The 24,419-nt window shown below is 42.2% G+C and overlaps 1 protein-coding gene across 1 annotated transcript in view; it reads right to left on the reverse strand.

The window, feature by feature from the left end:
- LOC107384629 (prolactin receptor) overlaps positions 1 to 19,005 on the reverse strand; it is a 48,810-nt gene extending 29,805 nt beyond the window's left edge. Inside the window, exons 1-4 of the mRNA XM_070549805.1 lie at positions 18,861 to 19,005; positions 18,506 to 18,681; positions 18,264 to 18,448; positions 1,942 to 2,051 (exon numbers count right to left, since the gene is read on the reverse strand). Of these exons, the coding sequence (XP_070405906.1) occupies positions 1,942 to 2,051; positions 18,264 to 18,448; positions 18,506 to 18,681; positions 18,861 to 19,005 (616 nt within the window). The remainder of the gene's footprint in view (positions 1 to 1,941; positions 2,052 to 18,263; positions 18,449 to 18,505; positions 18,682 to 18,860) is intronic.
- Positions 19,006 to 24,419: the final 5,414 nt, after the last annotated feature.

A 24,419-nucleotide genomic window follows, 5' to 3' on the forward strand; every position in this document is an offset into this window, starting at 1 on the left:
CCAGTAGTCCACCCCCCGAGGTAACCCAGGCACCTCCAGACGGGGGCAGCAGCCCCCCGGTCACAGACACCCCCAGTAAACCCACCTCCAGGGAACGTCCGGATACTCCAAACTCAGACCCTCCACCCCATCACCCACATCATCCCACAGGACAATATCAATGATCCCCCATCATCGCTATATGATGGAACTGATCAAAGGAGCCCATAGAGATTGATTTGTAGTGGAAGCAGAGGCTGTATCAAGTGTAATATGATCTAACAAAAGATTTCTATTCTGGTTAATGCACAGAGTATCTCTATTTTTCCAATTCAAGAGGATAGTTTCCTTAGCTATGCATATGGCAGTCAGAACCACGTGAACCAAAGATGTTTCAATCGGGACATCGTCCAGGTTTCCCAGTAAACAAAGAGAGGGGGTGGTTGGGATATAACATTTCAGACACTTTGGCAGGTCTTCACATACTCTACCCCAAAATTCCTGGACAGGTGGGCAGGACCACAGTGCATGAATGTAATTGTCAGGAATGTTGTTTGTGCAGTGTGTACAGGTGTCAGACGACACAAACCCCATCTTGAACATCCGATGACCTGTATAGTGTACTCTGTGTAGAATTTTGTACTGAATTAATTGTAAATTGGGATGTCTGATCATTTTAAAAGTTTTTAAACAAGTTTGGGACCAGAGGTTCTGGTCAAAGCTGACTGATAGATCCACCTCCCATTTTTCAATAGGGATTGCTATTTTATCGTCTATTTTGGACAGTGTCTTATATACTTTAGACAGTAGTTTGGGGGGTTTGAGATTATAGAAGTCTAATACCCTTGGTGGTGTGTGTAATTCTATTTTATTGAGCTTAAATTTTTGTTTTACTACAGATTTAATTTGGTGATATTCTAAAAAGCTATTCTTATCCATTCCAAATTGGGAGACTATTCTTTTAAATGGGATGAAGTCCAATCCTTCATATATGTGTTCCAGGTATAGGATTCCTTTATTTTTCCAGTCCGGAAGATTCATCATTTTATTATCTAGCAAAATATCAGGATTATTCCAGATAGGTGTGCGTCTGCATGGTACTAGTGAAGACTCTGTCATTTTAAGATACTCCCACCATGCTTCACACCATATTGCAAAGTGTCTGTTCTATATCTAACCAGGACTCATCTAGTGGGTTATCTTGCAACCATCTTGGTATATATTGCAGCCTGTTGGCTAAGAAATAATAATAAAAGTTGGGTAGATCCAGTCCTCCTGGCCGAATCGGGAGATACAGCTAATCGAGAGGTAATTCTTGTGTTATCAAACTCATTGTTTATAAATTTTGGCAAGTTTGGCAAATCAGGATTTGAGGGTTTTATCAAAACATTTCTCAGAAGCCACGCCGTCTTCAGATACAAAGGTGTTTAACATTTTGTGAATGAGAATGTTTTAAAACACTTATGTGAGGTGAATATTAACATTAATATCTTATGAGTGTAGATATTGATTAACTTGTTAAATCAAGCACATACTGATCTGGTGAAGATAAGCTCTGAAATGGATTATTGCAGGTATAATATCCATTTTAAAGCCATCACTGGTTTAAGTGCAGATTATTCAAACATTTGATTAAAACATCATGTTCATTCATCACATGATTTAATCTGTAAAGTTATTTGTCATTCAAGATGCCTTTTCCTCTGAGTGAGATTGCAGGAGCTCTGCATGAGACCTCGATAATGTTTAGACTTCCTGCAGCAGCAAGAACTGTGGCAAAGGTTGGTTTTGGGAGTCGGAGCCCAGACAGACGGTGTTTTCCTGTCTGCACATGAAAGGTTATCTTGTGGCCAATTAGATGGTGAACACTGACCACTTGGTACGTTACAACTGTGCCTACATTTGTTCTCAAAGGTTTAAAATAGCATAATCTGGCTCCTTTAAAAACAGCCTGGAACTCACCGTGGCTGTCTTTGGGTCCAGGAGCAACATCCAGGGTCCCGATCCTGCTGCTGCCCCCGAGAGGAAGAAGACAGAGCAGCAACCACAACATCCCGCCAGCGTTTGCAGACCTGCCCACACAAACAACGACAAAACATCAGCTGGGAAAGAAAAAGCCATCCCCCAACCCTTTGCTGTCCCCACAGCACTTCACTGACTGTGGGAAAGTTTCAGCTCCAGATCTTCAAGAAAGAGAAGCCCCAGAGACAAGAGTGTTTAAAGTGCAGCAATGTGACTGACTCCCCTCCAGCTGTGTGAGCTGTGATGATGCAGCATCATCCTCCCTCATCATGATACGCATCACAAGGGATGAAGCATCACCGCCTCCCCCTCCAATCAGCTGATGCTATGGGTCAGAATAAAAATAAAACTCAGGAACCGATTTTGCTTCCTCTCGAGTTGTTGACAAAACAACAGAAACAAACAAAACTGTCCCTTTCAAATACCGTTGAGCACACTTATTTGTTTAATTAAATGCTGGAAGCCTGATTGAGTTTATCAATAACCCAAAATTTCTCCTACTTTTTGAGTCATCAGATGATTTTTCTGAGAAGCAGAAAGTTTATTTCAGGCTAAAGTCAGTCAAGGAGATGCAGTTTGAGAAGCAGCCAGGCGAGAAGAATCTTACAGCTCCTGCTGCTGGTCGACAACGCCCTGGAGGTCTAAAACTCTTCTCAGTCTGTCATCACCTCGGTGGATTAGATATCCCATAATAAGCAGGGAGTAGGGCTAAATCATCACCCTTTCTACATTATAATGTCAATTAGCCACGTGCTAACTACCCATAACAGCTGATATAAAACATAATAATTCAAATGTAAACCTTTAATCTTCTTAACTAAATCTGGGTTTATCCAGGAGTCTAACGGAGACTTTAAGGATTCTAGGAATACCTTCGGAACAATGAAATTCCTCATCGACTTTGTCCCACCGCTGCTGATTCAATGGACTTAGCAGCTTGCTCTGCGTCCCCAATGTTAGCTAATCCTCCACACAAACTGATCACACTCCAGGAATTAGACCTGGAAATTATAATCTAATCATGATAATCTAAATATGATTTGATAACTTCTTAAATATCAGGGGAAACTGCTTCAGGCATGAAGTGAGACCTCCTGAGGGGTCACCAGCGAATCCCACTGGACAGAGCTGCGCGATGCAGTCACCATAACTGATTCCTGCAGGCCTGAAATCAAACGATTGCAACCTAAGAAGTGACTGATCTTAAATGTGTCTTAAAGGAAAACTTCGCTCATTTAATCAACGTATTTGCAGTGGTCTCTAGTTGGAATGAATGCCTTGTAACTGGTTCTCTGGGGTAATGAATATACCTGGGCACCGTTTCCAGGAACTAGAAATGAGCCACCTCACAGCGGAGCTTCAGACGGCAGGATTTGGAGTCTTATTTCCTGATATTTGGACATCTCGCCTTGGATCGACTAACAGCAACGTGACTACCACTGACTTTACCAGCGTGGATGTTTTAGATCCACAAATAACACAAGCCTGGAGGAGTTCTGCTGTGTGGTGGAGTTTCTAATGCTAATGGTGGCGCTTAAAATAGTCAAGATGTTCTCTGGTGTTTCCTGGATGCTAAAACAACAACAGCCTTCCCCATCGTGAGACAAAATGGTTGAATCCATGAAGGTTAAGTGACAGGGTGACGTAAATCTGTCAGGATTTTCAAATCCTAGAGTTTAACCCTCTATTTTCTATTAGAAGCTAAAGCAGGAGAGCTGTGTGAGACTATTTTCATGTTCAGTCTGTGTGAAAGTGACTGATTATAATCAGAAATGTTTTCAGTGAACCACACCTTTAAAGGTCACAGAGGTCCTTGTTTCACCTCAGTCTAAAAAAGCAGAACCCAGTAGATCCTAATAAAGTCTTATCTGAACCACTTCTCCTTCCTCCTCCTCTCTGGCAGAGCTGTTTGTACTCGACAGCAGGATTTGTGGATGTTCATCTGGCTGCTGGTCTCATCCAGCTGCTGACAGATGTTTGTGAGCCAAGCTCAGGAAACAGCAGACATGTTTTATATGATGCATGTAGGTGTTGATGAGGAGCTTTACACTCGTCTGTCATGAGGAGAAGGAAAGATGAGTCGACCTGCGAGCAGCGACGACAACAGCAGCTCCAACCTGGAGACAACAATCCCAGAGAATAATCCCTGCCTTGATCTGGGAGGAGAGAGGATTACACCGAGGCCTCACAGAGTCCTATCGAGCTGACGACGCTAACGCGGAGACCCATCATGGGACAACAAACAGAACACAAACACGTGAAAAGGACGAAAGCTCAGAGTTAAGGTCCTTCAAACTCAGACCAAACAGATCAACCAGAAACCAGACAGGAAATAAAAAAGATGTGTTTCTTTTCTGTGGAAACAGAATTCAGTCAAACACCACCTGGCTGAGTGAAACCCTGCCCGTTTCAACATCACGTCCATGTTTTAGGTTTCGCAGTTCAATGTGAATCTTTCTGAAATTTTATTTCACGTTAGTAAATGTTCAGCTAACGACACGTTTTGTTACTTAGTTTAGTTTTTATTTAAATTTTGTTCATTATTATCATCATCAGTTGGTTATTTCTGTCTTGATGAAGTAACTTGAAGATGTTTTTGTGTAACCGAGACATTTGTTTCCCTGTGAGATTTTTATTTGAGTCATTTCACATCTCTTTAACACAGCTGAGCCTTTGTGCGTTATGTGGTCATTTTCCTTAACTCTGTTACCTCCTGCAGATGATTTATGTCTTAGTGGTTTCACAGCGGCCTTTTGTCACCACACTGCATCATTTATTGAATGTTTTATGTTGCTTTTTTGCCTTTTTATGGTGATTTTGGTTTTCTTCTGTTATCTGTTTGTGCCTTTCAGACGTTGCTGCTGCAAAACCGAAAAAAAGAAGAAGAAAATGTTCTCCGATCAGCATCGTGACCAGCAGCGGGTCACATGTCAGATTTATGAAGCGAACAGCGACATGCTTGTGAGAGAATCTTCCTCCTACAGTGTGCCTTCACCTCACCTCGGAGGGGGTTGCCCCTCCAACATCCTGTCACATTGCACAGCCTGAGGGGGGGAAGCCCCTTTAAGCCTGAACACATGTGACTATGAATGTCCACACAGGTCTAGTTTGAGCCACGCTGTATGATCCGATTCCACCCGGAGGGCCGACATAAACTCAGGAATGTCCTCAGCGGTTCTTCTTTCAGGCAGCAAAGAGACAAAAGGCTCCTTTAGACGACGCTCCTTTGTGCAAAAGAAACAAACGTTTTCACAGAAGCGCTTTCACACAAGTTTAATGCAGCATTAAAGCTAATTATCACAGATGGCGCGGAGCTGCGTCACTACTCCACACTCATGATGTCTGAGTACATTTATCCAGATGTTTGTGACCTAGACACACACACACACACACACACACACACACACACACACACAGAGTGCACATGGACAAAGTCCTCCAACACCCAACGGAGCTCACTAAAGCGTGTTGTGAGGAAATGACCATTGATTGTGGGACTTTTGATCACAAGTCAAAGTCCTTCATGGGTACTCAGAGGCGACGGTGGCACAGGAGTTAAGCGCTCGCCCCCATAATCGGAAGGTTGCAGGTTCGAGTCCCGCTCAGTCTGTCGCTGCCATTATGTCCTTGGGCAAGACACTTAACCCACGTTGCCTGCTGGTGGTGGTCGGAGGGACCGGTGGCGCCTGTGCTCGGCAGCCTCGCCTCCGTCAGTGCGCCCCAGGGCAGCTGTGGCTACATCGTAGCTCATCCCCACCAGTGTGTGAATGTGTGTGTGAATAAGTGAATGAATGATTGTGTTGTAAAGCGCCTTGGGGGTTCCAGGACTCTAGAAGGCGCAATATCAAATACAGGCCATTTTACTCATAGCATGATGTAATGAATTCAAATCGTAATAAGCAGAGTTCGGACTGGATCGTTTAAGTTTTTGGCTCTATGTGCTGGTGGCATCTCCCAAATCTTTGTAAACACATATAGAAAAGCCAAATCAGATGCAAAACCTCTAACGAGGTCCAGGATACGGATTAGACTCTGAACACAAAAAATTAAATGGTGCAGGTTTAGGTTCTAATTCACAGCACAGAGGCTCGTGAACGTTTTCAGCTCTGATAAGCTGTGAGGAGCCCAGAGGTTCTTCTTCTTCCCATGAATCTGTTTAAATGAAGCTGAGTTTATTCAAGTTGAGTAAGCTGAGACACAACGAGCGTTGGTCAGGCAGCACATCCAAGTCTTTGACAAATTTAAGAGCATTTAGGAAGCTGTTGACCTCAAAACAAAATCAAATCATCTTGTTGCACAAGAAACTAATGAGATGAATTAACGGCAGGAGGGTTTTCTGTACGGAGGGTCAGCAATTGTGATATAATTAAACAGCCTCACGTCAGATTTGGCTCCTGTTATGAATTTAAAACATGAATTTCGTTATCTGAAAAGGCCAATCCTTATTATATTGACTGTGCTGTCCTCAGACTACTCTAGTAAACATTGTTTGATATTTGAAAAACAAGTCTGAACTCTGTATTTTACTAATGGGTCTGGGTTTTGCATTTATAATATAAAACAAAAAAAGGAGCTTAAGTCAGACAAAAAAGTGTCTTTTGCAGGCAGAGCAAATCTCAGACATCAGTGGTTTGCATCATTTAAATCTAATCTCTAAAAGTCGTTCAGGCAAGGGCAGAAAGGTCAGAAATGATAAGGACAAGCTAAACTATCAGGAATTCCTCCTAAAGCAGAACACACTAGCCTCCAATGAATAACGATGTTCAGATAGTTTAACAAAAACAGTTAGTCATTAAGGGTCTCTTATTTTGAAAAGTTTGTCAAATCTTTCTCTAAAATCAGGAATGAAACTGCTTTCTTGTTTCAAAAGTGGTTTCAGAGGGAGAAAAGTGAAATCCAGCTGAGAGACGAGCTGCTCTCATCAGATCCAGCAGCAGCTCTGCAGGAATGCTTCACCCGTTGCTGTGGCAACCACCTACCTTCACATCCATAAATCCATACGCATCAGATCACCTGCAGCTTTCAGCAGGACCAAACACGTAAACTCCTCTGCGAATATCTAATTTCATCGTCATTGTTGCTGTCATCATGATCATCATCATCATCATCATCACTGTTATGACTGACCTGCGCAGAGCAGAGCGCTCTTAGCAGCATCCTTTAGAATCCAGGAAGTGATCAGAAACTGTCATCACCAAATCCAGCTTTGAAGCACCTCGTCCGGCTAAAACAAGATCATGATCAAATCACGACCAAACGAGCTAATCATTTAGTGCTTCTGAGAGTAACCATGGGATGTGTCTATTTCCTGAAACAGCTTCCTGAGCTGTGTCTAAGAAACTTAAAAGGCTGAATCATTTAAAATAAAAGTGTTTTATCTGACACAAATAAAGAGAACCACACTCACTCTGACTCATCCAGGTCTTAGATGGTCCCTCTAATGGTGGACCTGTTGAGCAGCCCCATGCTCTCACTAACACAGTACATCAGTCACTGATTAGTGACAGTAATTCATCTGTGTCTGAGGTTTGCTCGGCACTGCGCTGATTAGTGAACTCACCAGAGGCTGTAAATGCTCACGGCTCCAGCAGCAGACCTGGATCCAAACAGCTGATTAGCTCCTGACACTCGGAGACACTTGTTAACAAACACTCGACTGTGTGAAGCAGTTTGACTTGAAACAGCAGTCATTAGCTTCAGCTGCTGAAAACTAAGCTCAGCTATTAAGAAACCTGACCTTTGACCTCAGTTTAAACAAGATAAATACTTGGAGGTTTGTAGCTACCGTTTTACCCCTGGGCTAGACACTTAACCCTCCTTGGCTGCTGGCGGCGCCTAGTGTGTACCTTGCTTCTGCCAGTGTGCCCCAGGGCTGCTGTGGTCACAATGTAGCTCATCATCAGTGTGTGAGCGTGTGTGTGCATGGATGAATGAATGGTTGTGATGTAAGCCCCCTTGGGGGTTGTAGAACCCTTGAAGGGTGCTTCGGGGACTTTTGAAGCAGCTCATTTTGAAGCAGCCAGGACCATTCTGTGCCTTTTCCGGCCGTCCTAGACAAATCTCTTGTTGTGAACAGAATCGTGAAAAAAGATGGTGAACGTGATGGTGATTTGCTTGTCTGTGGCCGTCCAGTGTGACTGGCTCAGTGACAGCTTACCGAGCTCTCTCACGACCAAAGTCAGCCTCCAACTGCTCCAGCAGCACTGATTGAATACCTACGACTTCCGTCTGCGATCCACCAATGAACATACGTCCAGGGATCGATGCAAACAGCTAGTGACGGGAGTACAATACGAGAGTAAAATTAGCGACATTAGCAACAGCTAACAAGTTACTTGCAGGAACATGTGGACCACTCCTTTGTGGAGTTTGGTTCGGAGCATTGTTGTTTTGGCTAGCTGTCAGCTATTAGTGACGTGCGCTTTTCGGGGGAGCACTCGTGAAATTAGCTCAACTCTGGCTCACTGAAGCCACCAGCAGCAGCTCTCCTCTAAATGCGATTTCTGTTTCCCCTGCCACCAGCATGATATGATGGAACAAATCAAGCGTTCTTGTATTTTCCAGCAAATAGCTGATTATTATTCATCATGGGAGAGCAGATGTTTAAAAAAGCTATTTTAAACTCCAGCAGGAGCTGCTGTTGCTCTGTCCCTGCAGGCGAGCAGCTGACCTTTAACAACAATGCTTCTAATTAAATCCCAACTAACAAACTTACAGCGAAAGGAGCGCTGATTGGAACGCAGTGATTTTAAAAATGAGACGGTTCTCTTGGCTGCCTGAATTAAATCATGCATCAAGCTTAGAACCGCACAATAACAAAACTCAGATGTTAGAATTCTCCAGCAATCCAATGGAAGTTTGACTGTTTTAGTTTCCTCTAATTGATTCAGATGGTTAAAAGCCTATTGTTTTTTATTCAACAGGTTTTCTGTGTCTGAACAGTGTGCAGCCTCTGTTGAATCAGGGTCAACCTTGGCGTGAAGATGGACGGTGCATTCTGCATGGATGCTCATGTGGGTACTGTAGTATCCTCTTCATGTTATCATTTAAGACGATTGGCTAAAGTAAAGCCGTTTTTATCTAGACGTGACCTTGAGACTGTTGTTCATGCTTTTATTACCTCACAACTCCACTATTGTAATTCCGTTTTATTTGGTGTAAGTAAGGCTACTGTTAACCGGCTGCAGCTTGTCCAGGATGCTGCAGCAAGATTCTTGTACAACAAAAGGAAGCATGAACACGTGGCACCCATTTTGGCTGCTCTCCACTGGTTGCCTGTTGATTTTAGAATTCGTTTAAAACTTCTTTTAATGGTGTTTAAGGCGCTGATCGGTGTGGCTCCAACCTATTTGACGGAGTTGCTGCAGCCATATGTTCCGGCCCGGTCACTCCGCTCTGAGAACCAGCTGCTGCTCGTGGCTCCTGAGGCCGGGTTGAAGTTAAGAGGGGACAGGGCGTTCTCTGTTGCGGGTCCGAAACTGTGGACCGCACAGCCCCTAACCATTAGGGGCTCTCCATCGGTAGCAGTTTTTAAAACGAGGCTGAAAACCTACTTTTACGATCTGGCTTTTAATTCTGTGGGTTAGCAATTGCTAATGTTCTATATTTTGTAATTCTTATTTGTGGTTTTAATTATGTCTGTGGCGCTACATGTTTTATTGTTTTATTCTTTTGTTGTGCAGCACCTTGGTGGCGTGCTCATGCCTGTAAAGTGCTTTATAAATAAAGGCTGATTGATTGATTGATTGATTGATTGATTGATTGATTGATTGATTGATTGATTGATTGATTGATTGATTGATTGATTGATTGAGAGGGTGTTGGTAAAATAAAGCAACACCACCATTAAGCTCTAAAAGTCCGATTTGGAGGATGTCCTCAGCTCTTTAGCTCTATAGAGCTGCATGCTAAACACGTAGCTCTATGAAACTTAGCTCTATGCAGCAGTCGCTCAGCTGTGAGCATCCACCAAGGACAGACGGACGGTGAAAACAAATATCTGAACAAATGAGGCGTTCGATCCACTAAGAGGCACGTGTTCTGATTGATGTAAACACTGCAGCGTTATATAACCCGTGTAAACATATCGTGTTACTAATGCAAAAAATCATCAGGTTGATAAACAGAACACTCAAGCCAAGCAGATTAGAGCTGTTAATCTAACAAGCATCAGCTGCAGAGATTATTCCAGATTCACGTTCGACTCCTGGACTTTTATTTGTTTACATAGTAAAACATTAAAAGGAAATGAACGGTTCAAAGGGAAACTCGTGGCCGGCAGATAGTTTGGCTTTTAATTTCCTCTCTAAAAACTCTGAGAGGTTCCATAAATCCAGCAGGAGTCAGCTCCAACCCGCTACATGGATACAGGTTACTCTCTGCAGCTGGAGGAGTTTGTATCCATGGCAACCAGGTGAAAACAGCAAAGATCAGCAGAGGAAAGATAAGCACTTAGGCATAGATATAGAAATGTCAGGGAATTTCCCTCCAGAGAGATGACAAGCAGATCAAAGATTATAAAAGATTATAAAGTAAATCAAAAGGACATAAAAGATAAATGATGCTGCTGAAGGTTTAATGTTGCTTTGGGATTGTTGCAGCATTTACTTGTCGTTACATAATGAGCTGTTTTAATGCTGAAGCTTGTTGGAGGTCATGAAAAAAAATCCTAAAGGGACAAAAAACTCAATTCTGATCTGATTTGTGTCTCATTTCTATAACAGGAGAAGGCTGCTGGAAAGGATCACAGCTTAACGATCTTTGTTTTTATTAAAAAAAACAAAATGATTTAGATTTTCTTGACATCCATAAAATCTAGAGATAATTAGTGGTAAAAAAGGTTTAATTTGACATTTTTTTTATCTCCAGAAAACAGACAAAAACCCATGTTTTCATAAAAAACTGGGTAAGCTGCTGAACTTAACCGTCAATGTCATCGGAAACTAAAATCCACCTGATGATGTCATATCTGTTTTTAGCTGCATTTCCTGTTTTATTAATGAACTTATTTATTTAATTATTATCATTTTAGTGGTATTAGACATTTATGTTTTAGTGTTTTACTGTCTCTTTAATCAGTTTTTTTAGTTATTTTACTATCCATATGAGCTATTATTATAAATATGATTATTATTAATTATTTATGTATTTTCATTTTATTTATTTTTATTTTTTATTTTTTCCTGTGTCCTGTCTGGCTGTGAAGCAAACAGAATTGATGTCTGAATGCTGGTGACAAGCCTTACAGATGTACTCTCAGGTGGAGCATCAAAGCGTCTGCTTTTAATGTCACGCCTGACATAGAGTTATCTATGGTTGGTTAGTTGCTTAGTAGTTGCAGCTTTGGTGGCTAGCGGGTAGTAACTCACTTATATATTTAATTTAATAAATATATACACAAGTTAAAAAGTAAATGACTTATTTTATATTTATATCGAAACTAATACGTATAAAATATAACGTTATCTCCCATGTCACGTGACGTTACGTGACCGTCGTGGAAACCGCGGTCAAGCCTGTTCCATTTAACCATTTTCTTTGACCAAGGATGGACAGTGTCCTCGTAGGGAAGGCGCCTGGCCTCGCAAGACATCGCCATGCGAGACCAGGTGCCTCGACATTGAGAAACGCCCTATGTCTCTACGCTGGCTTGGGAACACCTTGGGGTTCCCCCAGAAGAGCTGGCCCAAGTGGCTCGGGAGAGGGAAGTCTGGGCCTCTGGACTCAGGCTACTGCCCCCGCGACCTGACTCCGGATGAGCAGATGAAAATGGATGGATGGATATTTTGTTTTGAAGTAGTCACAACGAATTTTGGTAGCACTATTTTAGAGGTGAAAGAATGCGGTTTTAGTGATATGGCAAATGTGTGGATCTGAGGAGCTGGAGTGAGGGCATGAGCATCAATACTAAGCTTGATCTGGGTCCAGCTATGAGTCATTCAGATGTATTTCAACTGAGCTTGAGGATTTTATGGCACTGCGATAACAGATATCCCTTCTGGTTGAAGGCTGATTGTGAAGTTGAATGAATGAAGTTCATTCTCAGGATCAGAACAGATGTGTTCATTTTTTACATCCGATTGATCAGTTCTTCATTCAACAGCAGGTCAAGAGGTCACTGCCAAGTGTCTTACTGACATCTCCTCAGCTTTATGGACAAAAACAAGCTCCACGGACCAAGCTGAAGCTGAAGTTTGATGGATTTCAAACAGGAAGCAGCAGAATTCCACAGCTGCTCCGATAGAGGAATCCTGTTTTCCTCGCTGATGATTTAATCATGTTTGCTTGTATGGAGACAACATTTCCCAGTAGAGACACAAACAAGATGTCTCCCGCTCCGATAATGAATATATGATGTTAAAGGTCATATGACACGATTACCTTCACAGAACTAAGTAAGTGAGGTTAAATAGATTTTCCACTTCAGACTGAAGGAGGAAAACACAACCGGTCGTCCCTGAACACGGGACAAGTCCCCTCATAACAGTTTCTGACTCACTAACAAAATATCCTTTCTACTGTTCTACAGGCTCCATTTGAATCTGTAGCAAACAGGTAGCTTTTTCTGCTGCCGCTGCTGCAACCAATAAACTACAGTTGAAATCCTGCTGCTGGATAAATGGATGTGGCACAAAATAATAAAAACATACATGTGGATGCGAACCACAGAGAATCACTCATGACAGATGCTCACTTAGAAAGAAATAAGGTTGTTTTCATCTGAATTAAAGATACATTGTTTTTGCAGAGAGACTAAAAGGGATCTAAAGCAGATTTAAATCTGTTGTTTCAGAGGAAAGCATGTCTTACAAGCAGCTTCACACAAACTAAAACATAAAAATATCATGCTGAACTGGGTTGAAACCAAGAGAGCAACGTCTTCCTGCGGTGTCCGTGAGGGCGCACGGGGTTGGTTAGCATTCCTCCCGTAGACATGTATATAAACACGTGGTTATATACATGTCTATGGTTCCTCCTACGTCCGTCACAGCCCCGGGTGGAGTTTGAGCGGGTGAGTTTGATCGACTTCCGGGGAGGTTTGTTAAGATGAACGGCTCTCTGCAGGGACTCGGCTCTCATCATTCACTTTGAAAACCCGTTCAAAAGATTCGATTCGCTCGTGAACGTCACATCACTATGCTGCAGCATGGAGGTGTAGTTCTCAGTCATCCTGGACATGACCATCCTGAGAGTTTTAGCTGAAAACAGCTGGACGTTTCTGGATATGTTGGAGACATTTAGCCTCTCATCCCAGAGGCTTCTTCCAGACATTGGTTGTGGTCAGAAACAAACACACTGGTTGTGCTGCAAGTCTTTTTCTTTTTTTTCTCCAAAACATGTTTCTGTCTAAATGAAGGTGATGTTGTTGTTCATAGAGTTAAAATTCACGTTGAAGTTAAGATAATTTCATCAAGTGGGGCCTGTGGTTAGCTGGCTCGTGTAAAACATGTCATGTCTTGAAAGAATCGAAATCGGGAATCGATAGGAACCGGAATCGAAACGAGGAATTGGAATCGGAATCATTCAAAATCAAACGATGCCCAACCCTAGTTCTGACCAACCTGGGCACTCTCCCTGCTGGAAGTGACGAGACTGTGAAGGCGGTTCTCTGATAACCTCCTCATCACAGCAGCAGTAGCTCAGGTGGTAGAGCGGGTTGCCTCATGATCGGAGGGCCATGGGTTCGATTCCAGCTCCCGCCAGGGGTATCCTGCTGTTGTGTCCTTGGGCAAGACACTTCACCCAACTTGCTTGTGTTAGTGGTGGTCAGAGGGGCCGACGGCACCAAATGGCAGCCTCGCCTCTGTCAGACCTCCCCAGGGCGGCTGTGGCTACAAGTAGCTTACCATCACTAGCAGTGTGTGAATGTGAGTGTGTGAAAGCGTCTTTGGGTGTCTAGAAAAGCGCTATGTAAGTTAAATGCATTATTATTATTATTATTATTATTATCACGTGACTGTGTGTGAATCTGACGTGTAACTCAATCAAAACATCATCTCTTGCTCCGTTGTGCACATCCTGCTTCATCTCCACCTGCTTCTCTACCGCCAGCTTTTGTTTCGGATTTGTGTGACGCTTTAGGCAAACCGGAAGAATGCTGACACAAAAGGGCGCCTTCCGTCGTGGAGTGGAACCCATTTCATTCAATAATTAGATTTTCCAATGGACAGGTAAACTAGGATGGAGGCTCCAACTCTAATTAAGGTGTTGGCTTGATTTTTCCCATAACTAAGATGTGTGTGTAAACCACTCTGACTGAACGCTGTTTCATTCTGTCTTTCACCATAAAGTCTTCTGTTTCTAACACATCAGCTTTTCTTTTTTAATGAAATGTCTGCAGAATACAGATGAAAGAGGCCGGTTTGAAACTACGATGGGAAATTCTGAAAACAAATTAGCTAAAATATTTTTAATGCCTCTTAACTCATTCACTGCCAACGACGATTAAAGTCGTCATTTGCATTTTTTTACTGTGTGGGCGTCGGAACGAGCCCCCGCACCGTGAGAACAAACATCCCAGCTCTAAAGCCGATCTTCATCCGCATACGTCACATGTCACGTGATCAGGAAGCAGAAAATCCATGTGTTAGGGGATTGTTTTGGGCCGCTGGTGTAAAAAAAAGTGAGGTGCAAACCGGAGAAACGTCTGCCGATCACGATTCAACAACGGATTATGAAAGAACGGATAACGCTCGAAAGGCGCAGATTTTTCCTGATGTAAGAGGTGAGTCGCCTCTTTGTTTGGGTTGTTTTGGAATCGACATCATCCTAGCGCGCAACGTTCTGTGACTCTTATAAAAACAGTAAAAACGGTGAGAAACGCTGGCAGCGAATGGCTTTTCTGATCAGGAAATGGCTGGCAGTGGATGAGTTAACAACGTTCTAACATCGTATAGCATAAATATATTGCGGAGATTAAATGTAAATATATATATTAAAGTGTTTCTCTTGCGTATGTCTAAAAACCTCCACCTGTAACACGTTTTTGAAAGCAACTATTAAACCATCTGGTTGTCGGTCTCGCAGAACCGCCACACACTGCCTGGGTCCAGGTGCGCAGATAGGGTGGGGGACGGGGGGAGATCTGTTCCCCCCCCAGATTCAGATTGACTCTGATCCTTCCCTTCCACTTATGAGGCAAGAAAGAAAACAAAATCGGAGATTAAGCACTCGAAGCTCATTTTTCCAATTACACTGAATGCAACACCGACTCCAGAGGCACCAAAGTGGTTGCTGCTAGGATGCAGGATGAAGCAACAATTATTGCGTTTTAAAAAAAAGACCAACAGTGTAAGTAGGCTGGACCGATCTGTCTGTTTTTGCATGTTGGTTATAGTTTCAGTACGTTGTTGTCAGTGTTGGTACTTACTCGTTATAACCACCAAAGTCGCAATATTATGACATTGCTGACTTTAACAAGTCGCATCTACAAGTATGATCCCTCATGAAGTTACTACTTTACACCAGAAGATAGTGGAGATGTGTAACCTTCAGGCTGAGCAAAGTTTGGGAGTTTAGAGCTTGAAAAACGCCTCCCGCCGAGAGGCTCCCAGTCAGGAAGAGGTGGTGATGCGCGCAACATGAAGAGCGCAAATATTGGATAAAACGTATAATTGCCAGCAGGTCTGGTCTTTGTTCATTCATCACTTTGTCTGGTCATGACTGACTCTGATTATGAAGCAGAATATTGACTCTGATGAAGAAGTTCACTCATCCAGCCGGGAAGATTGACGCTGCTGCAGCATCAGACAGCTGGTGGCACATGAGAGGTGTGTTGAGCTCACATCCTCCAAACGTTGGGTTTGATGTTGGTTTAGCCTTCTTTGGGATGTGATGGACGTAGAAATGATGGTAAAAACACCGAAAACGTGACAGACGTAGCGACAATGTACAAAATAAGCCGTAAAAAAGAGGCAGATGCCGATGCGTTACATACAGTATGGAAGTCAAAGTGTGCCACATAATCATAAAAATAAAAGTTAAATATGACATTTAAAAGGAGCTTTATATATTTGCATATACATTAAAACTTTCCAAATATAATGAAAAATTCTAAATAACGTAAAAATAAGAAGGAACATCTGTTGGTCAGGGGCTGAAAAGTTTGGGAACCACTGCTATCGTTTTTTATTATATTTTATGTGCAGTTGTTTTTTTTTACATAGGGCTTTTTATGTTTTCTGTAAAGACTGTAGGGCTGGGTGACATGGCCTAAAATCAATATCACGATATATTGAGGATTTCACCTTGATAATGATAAATGGACGATGACTACAGGTATGCGCAGAAACAAACTTTGTCCACTAGATGCGGCTGTCACGTGTGTGACGCCAAGATGGTACAGCTTCTTAAAGGGACACGAACGTTGCCAACCTACACACATCTATTTTTTTTTTTATTATCGAATTTATTGACGTGGGGAAAATGATCTTGATAAGGGTCAGAAATTTCGATAACGATACATTTTCGAGTTATTGCCCAGCCCTAAAAGATCGGTATGGTGAAAATCAGTTAACATGTTTTGCATAAAGCATGAGGTTTTGGTTAGTAATTGATTGAGAGAATAACAAACAACTGACTTGGATAGTGTTGATCAGGCAGAGCTTTGTTGCCGGTGTTCCATTGCACAATGGCTTCAAACACGTATATAATAGTATTCGTTTTTTCATAACCATTGGATGAAATTACACAAACTGACTGAGCTCTAGTTAAGGCTCTTGCAATAGTTTGTGTATGTGTACGTGCGTGTGGGTACATTGGAACTTTGCCCCCCCCCCAGTTTGAAAATCCGATCTGCGCCCTTGGGTGACATTGAACACTCTGCTCATTCAGACACTCATTTAGAGAACTTTCATTGTATCCATCAGCAAGCTTCCAACGGAAAAATCGGACACGTTTTTCATTCTGAATTAAACATCAGCTCTGACAAGTCCAACTTCTCATGGAATTAAACCTCCAATGAGTGAGTTTCAGTTTGAAATTTAAACTCTGTCCGCTCTGGTGTGTTTTGATCTGAGCGTGGGGGTTTGAAGTTGACAGGAATGACTATTAGCTCTGCAGGATATCGTCATCATCATCTGACCGCTTAAAAAAATTAATTCTCGCTGCTCTGCATCCGTCAGATCGAAGAAGAGAACATCTTCAAAGTCCGGCGGCTGCAGCAGCTGAGAGGCGAGGAAGGTAACAGAGTGATTGAACACCCCGCAGGAGGCGGGACGAAATACATTAAAGATGCGTTCGTGCTGTTTGAAGGAAACTCCACACAGATTCTCACCCTTCTGCCCTGGCGCTGGAGCGGTTAGCACCTCTGAATGCTGATGCAGGTTTTTAATAAACCCAGCTCTCAGTTCAAAGCTGAAAATATTGTGTTTGTCTAGACGTTTCATAGGAGGGGGAGCTCATGTCTTATCTGCTCTAACACATGGGGCACTGGGAGGGGGGTGTTGCAGAGGAGTCTGGAGAAAATTCAGCGTTCATTCAAATCAAGCTGCCTCTAAAATGAGTAAGCCACCAAAAGTTGGAAATGAGATTAATTATTATGGTCACTACTGATGCATAATGAACTGAACTGTTAAAATATTAATTTAAAACTTTTATTTATGCTTTCGTTAAAAATGGTGAAATAAAAAATGTATTGAAAACAGCAGAATGAAAAACTGTTCTGCTACCAGAACTCCTCAGAAAATAAAAATAAGGGTGTGAGTTAATTGTCTCTTTCTCTGTTTGTTGTTCTTGTACAGTTTCCCTACATGGTCCTTGGTTTAATTAACCTGCGTGACTCTCCATCAAAGCTACTCTGAGACCTTTGGACCTTTGCAGGTTTTTGCAAATTCTCATCTGAAAACGCTTTATGTGGGAATGATTATGTACAAGGAACTTCATCAACATGTTTTTACACCATTGAACTATTACTAGTTAAAATATCCCCCCTTTAAATTAAGCGTTTTGTGTTTTAATGCATTTTAATCCTTGCTATCCACACTGTTTTAACACAAAAGTCACACTGAGGGAGTCTGATTCGCTTCTGCTGGGTCTTTTAATATCCGATGGAACACACACACACACACACACACACACAGTTGAACTGGTTGATGGGACTGGTAGAACTTCGAGGAGAGACCTGCAGCGATCAGCTGCTGTAATCAGATTACTTCTCAGCTGATCCGACCCTCGCTCAACACATTGTAAGTTTTGGTTTTGTTTAGCAACAACTTTAAAATGTCAACTTTCTAATGAAGATGAGGATGAAACAATAACCTCACCTGGAGTTCCTGCAGATAATCCTTCTCCTCCTCTCCTCGCTCCAGCAGCACTCCGGCTCAAACACAACCGCGCTCCGAGCCTCGGACCGGTCAGGACGCACGTCGACCCAGCCGCTGGTCCGGTTGAGGTCCGTGCGGAGAGTTCGGCACTGTTCATCCAGCTGCCGGAGGAGGTGGAGCGCCTTCTACCACCGTAGGACTTTCTGACCACCCCCTCCCACACTAAGGAGCTTTGCCTCCACCTGATCCCGCGTCATCCGCCAAATACCAGCTGGAGCTCCAGCCCCCTCCAGGTGCTCCTCTCTTCCTTCGTCTTCTTCCTCCTCCTCCGCCGTCCGACCAGCCTGAGAGGCTGAAGCACCTCCTACTAAGGAGTCACCGGTGAAGAAATAAAAAACGATAAATATTAAATCTGCACCTAGAGGCGGATACAAATAAATAAATTAACACAAATAAATAACATCATTCATTTCAAGTAGCCTAAAGTGTTTTAATCATATATTTGATGAAAAGGTTTCAGCTGTTTGAAATTATTTAGTAATAGAGGACTAAAAAGTAGTCTGATACAACCCACATTTATAGAAAGTTCTGGGTTACTTATAGAGTTATATTCTTGAGATCTTCTGTCCACCTGATTGTGGTCTGGATCCCATAACCTCCAAAAGCAGGTGACCATCTGAACCACCTCAGCTGACTCCTTCTGATTAGGAGGAGCAGCAGCTCTACTCTGAGCTCCACCCATAAGCTAGACAAACCCAGACTCTGCGGCAGTTAGAGCACTCTCTTGTGGATGGTTCTATATATGTATATATATATATATATATATATATATATATATATATATATATATATATATATATATTAAATTCCGCCCCTTCCATCCGAGGCGTTTGGCTAAGATCAAGACCGTTGTCTACGGAGCACCTATGGTCCGTCATTCATGCCTTTATGCTGTCCAGACTCGACTACTGTAATGCTTTCTTGTCTGAGTCAGGGCATGTTTGCTCGCCTACAGCTGGTTCAACTCTCAGCTGCTAGGTTTTTGACAGGCACAAGATGTCGTGAACACATTACACCGGTGTTGGTGGACCTCCACTGGCTTCCCATGCAGTACAGAGCAAAGTTTAAAGTGCTGATGCTTGCTTATAGGGCTCTGCACGGTTCTGCTCCAGCCTATCTATCAGCTTTACTTCATAGACATTTCCCCACCTGCTCTCTTCATTCTGCTGACCCGGAGTTGCTGGTGGTCTCTCGCTCCAGGTGCAGATCAAGGGAAGATTGTGTGTTTGCAGTTTTGGCTCCAACTCTGTGTGACGGTTTCCCTTTGACTGTTAGGCAGGCACGTTCCCTCCAGATTAAGTCCCGTCTGAAGGCTCATTTTTATGTTGAGGCAATTTCACCATCGGGGGTCTTGATTTGAATTGTTTCTCTTTTATCTGTTGTCACGCTGTTTTTAGCATATATTTTATTGTATTTATTATTGTGATTGATTTTTCTCGTTGTGTTCAGCACCTTGGGTTTCTGCTAGGGTTGTGGAAGGTACTGTATAAATGAATAAATCAAATGAAATGCTGTTGGTGCTACCATTAACTAAAATTCTGTAGAAACCTAAAACTTATATTGATGTGAAGGTCCATAGAATAGTGTTTAAATTAACTGTTGTGAGATTTTAATGTAAAAAAAAACACTTTCATCTGCCTGAACTGTGATTACAGTGAAAAACATTCCGCTGCTGTTTTTTTGTGTGTGTAAAAAATGCAGGAAGATGCTAATTGTGCTAACGATGCTAACAGCAACACTGATGCTGGGACCCATGCCATTACTTACCTTTATTGTTCAGATTTAATTCACTTTACAGCTAAAAGTCTTAATCATGTTGCACATTATTAAAGCAAAGTTGAAGCAACTCTTCTTCTACTGACAGATCTTGAAATGAAGTGGAGCTTGTAAAAATGGACTTCTCGATTTGTCTGTTGCAGAGTACTTTTTGAACATGAATCTTTCCAAAAGGTTGTAACGTAACTGCATGAAACAACACTGCAGCCTTTGTAAAAACATCCTTGGTTCTGCAGCAAAGCTTATATAGTGCGTGAAGGAACACTGATCTCAGATCAGTTCAAGCCATGCCCCACAGAGACAAAAATAATCCAGTTACACCCAGGAGCAGCTAGTTTGGGTCAGACCTCACTATTTACAGTCTGCTCATCGATGTTTAATGCATGACTGCTCCCAGAAGCCGAGGGGCATGACTCAAATGATCTGAAGTGCGTCACTTCTCTAAGTGATTCATGCAGCAGATTCAGACACTAGGCTGCAGCGATGGATGCAGCCAGGTAGCTATGTGCAAGCTGAAGTGAGGGGATCAGCTGATGAGCAACCAGCCACAACGAAAACATGGCGGTTGTTATGTGCAGGAGCTGAGAGGAGTTGTGGCTGCTGAGTAAACCGGCATGAAAACTTCACTCACACAGAAACACGCCGTTGGAAAAATATTCAACCAAAGATGGTCAGCTTAGCATAGCAATGCTAATTAGCATAGTTATGTAAGCAGTTATTAAATATCAGACATGAGAGAAAACACAAGTTGTCCTTTTAGGGAGGTTTAGAACTTTTTAAAGTAGTTAATACATTTTTGCCGTCTCTAAATGATGTTGTGACTTAATTAGCATAACCAGCTGTGTGTATATAATTATAATGAATGGTGCAGGAGAGAAGAAACAAAATGAGAGTAAAAACAACTCCACCACGCAGCAGAACTCCTCCAGGCTCATGTTATTTGTGGAGATAAAACATCAAGTATGCAAAGCAAATGGAGTCAGTGGTAGAGTCATGTTGCTATTAGCCAATCAAAGACAAGATGTCCAAGTATCAGGAAATAAAACTCCAGATCCTGCTGTGTTCTGCTCCTCTCTGTTCTGGCTCACTTCTAGTTCCTGAAGCAGGAGCGCCGTAGCTTTGTTTCCCTCCACAGAGATTGACTCACAAGGCACTCATTTATACTAGAGCTCACTGCAAATGTGTTGGAAGAAAAATAGTGAACTTGTTTTTCTTTTCATTTTTTATTTTTTGTTTTTAAATAAAATCTTCCACATACTTCAAAATAAGTTAACCATCACTTTTTCAGTTTGAGAAATTACAGAGAAATGTCATACAGAGATGGCAAAAACCTGCAGCTTTGTCATAATCATCATGATGCAGAGGTTAAACATCTACTTTCTCATGAGTCTCCAGAGTTTAAACCTTTATTCTTAATTTAGGCACAAACTACAGAAAGTTTGAACAGTTCAGGACCATGGACAGCACGCAGGAGGCATCCAGGTGCATCTTGAATTTTTGGGAACATTACAGCTTTATTTTGTCCATCAGAACCATCTGAATCAGAACCACACCCAAAAGACTTGACTAACTAGAAGTTTAAAGAGAAAACATTATAACACGTTTTAAGTTATAGGCCAATGGTCTACAAACAATTTTTTCACGAAGTCCTTTGCACTAAATCCCTCTCACATAAAGATATTTTAGCTGTTGTCCTTGATCTTTTCAGTGCCTTCCAGAATGAGCAGTTTTAGTGTTCTGTCACTTTAAATCAAACAAGCTGTTGCTGGCCATGCCCACCCACCATCTGATTCGCTGCAATGAGGAGGACAGCAAACAGGAGGAGCTTGGAGAAGAGCGCTGCCAACAGGTGAAGAGGGGTTTATGTGCTAAAGTTCCTTATTGTGAAATGACTCATCAAAACCAACATGGCAGCCAAAGGATTAAAAAAAGGAACAATGCTTAATTTGCCCCATTTAAACCCAGTCTTTACTGAAACAAGGACACTCTAGTGCAATCTTAATGTGTGTGCGTGTGTGTGTGTGTGTGTGTGTGTGTGTGTGTGTGTGTGTGTGTGTGTGTGTGTGTGTGTGTGTGTGTGTGTGTGTGTGTGTGTGAATGAAAATCTAATACTGTATAATCACATTTAAAAGACAATCTAAACTTTCTACTGCAGGAAATCCTGTCCTTATGTTGGTACAGCTGACTTTAGTTATAATTCAGCTTCAAAACAGGAGGTGACAGCTTTTAGCTTCCAGTTTCAAAGGCAGAAAACTCTGTAGTTACACACATTTTACATGTTTGCTGCTCGCGGTTCAAGAATTCTTTCTATCTGACTTTTCTAACAGCAACAATTTTTCTGAGGCAGAAGGTTCTGTTTCTCTAGAGATTTTAAAGGAGAGTTGGGTTTAACACTGGTACCAGTTAATCACACAACACAGGAACCGCTGATCCAGTCCAGTACTCATGATTTAGTCCCAGTTTCTTATTGTTTGCTCTCCTTGCAGCCAAACTTTCCTGACAACTTTAACCTGGTCTTTAACTTTGAACTTGTCTGATTTTTCTTCCAGTTTGGGACTCATTCACTTTCAGTGGAATGGGTCTTTGTCCTTTGATTCACTCAGGCAGCAAAACTCCTAACTCAAGGGATGAGCCAGTCATGTTGAAACATTGAAAAGACACAACTGAGTTGTAATTTGTTTTAAAATATTCTCCTTCGTGAAGGCTGTTTTTGACCATCAGAGCTGCTGCTGCTCACAGTTCAACTATTCAGCCTCAATCATTTCTTCAGATTTTTTTAGTTTAGATGCTTTGCCACATCCTTGAGATGTTATTGCATTTCCCTTAACTTCTAAAACACGTCATTGCTGCTGTTTCTCTTCACATGTTGCTTTTCTCGTGTGTCTTATTGAACCCTCTGTAGAGGAAGCTGCTAGTGGGTTGTGTGGGGATACTCGTCCCATTCAGCCTCCTTAAGTGTGCAGGTCTTGTACATGTCGCGTTGCATCTCCCGAGGCAGCGAACGCTGACAACAGAGTGAAGTGGGATCTCGGGGGGGGGGGGGGGGGGGGGGGGGGGTGTTAATGGAAAAGCAGAGCAAGGAGACACTGGGTGAGTCTGCTTACTCTCTGCACTTGTATAAAGGTTTCTGCTGCAGCATCTTGCCAGTGTAAAGCAGAACCAGCAGCACAGCGGCTCACTTTGTGATTATGCATTGTGAAATGGGTCGGCTGTGATGTCACAGTCGCTATGCAACAGATTTAATCTCCTTCACTCAGATTAGGAGAGAAAAATCACTCAAAGGCCTTTTGTCTAAATTACACAGCATACTAGTGTGTCTCAAACCTTCACTTGTTGTCGCATCATTTTACCATATGCTGCAGGGCTTTAGCCCAGGTTAACCTTTGACCTCATACTTAGCTCTGCTACTGCAGCCATCTGAAACAGAAGGACAGCAGTAGCAGTAGCAGCAGCAGTAGCAGCAGCAGCGTGGACCTGAATTATTCACCGGAACTGGAACGTGGATCCATCAAACCAATGGCTGCAGGTTCATTATTATTCATCGGTATGAAGACGGAGGAGCAGAAGTGTCCTTGGTAACATCCCATCAAATGTGTACTTGGGGCAGCAGTAGCTCAGGATCATGGGTCATGGGTTCGATTCCAGCTCCCGCCAGAGGTGTTCTGCTGTTGTGTCCTTGGGCAAGACACTTCACCCAACTTGCCAGTGTTGGTGGTGGTCAGAGGAGCTAAAGGCGCCAAATGGCAGCCTCGCATCTGTCAGACCGCCCCTGGGCAGCTGTGGCTACAAAGTAGCTTACCATCACTAGCAGTGTGTGAATGTGAGAGTGCATGAAATCGTCTTTGAGTGTCCTAAACGAGCGCTATATAAGTTTGATGTATTATTATTATTATTATTACTATATTAATATTATTATTATTATATTATTACTTCTCACAAAATACACAGATTTTTATTCATATTTTACTTTAAATTCCTGCAGTAAATTTATCCAAAATAAATAAAATACCCTCATTTGTTAAACATGCTAACAGCAAAAAGCCATCACTGTTATCAAGTTATTCATCATTATGTGTCAAAACACACCTAAAACAGGATGAAAAAATACAGTTATTATTCCAAATGTTTACTTGTCTCAGTCGACATTAACATAGAAAACATACAGAAATAAATGTGCAAAAACAAAACAATTCAATGCGTTTCGTTTATATTGTTACCTAAGACCTACACGTCACATAAAATCTGAATTTCACCTAAAGAACTGAATCAAACTACTCTAAGTTTTTATTTAAGAGTCTTGGAATAAAGTTTTATAAAGCG

Source organism: Nothobranchius furzeri, chromosome 3 (assembly GCF_043380555.1).
Source record: "Nothobranchius furzeri strain GRZ-AD chromosome 3, NfurGRZ-RIMD1, whole genome shotgun sequence".
Taxonomy (NCBI): Eukaryota; Metazoa; Chordata; class Actinopteri; order Cyprinodontiformes; family Nothobranchiidae; genus Nothobranchius; species Nothobranchius furzeri.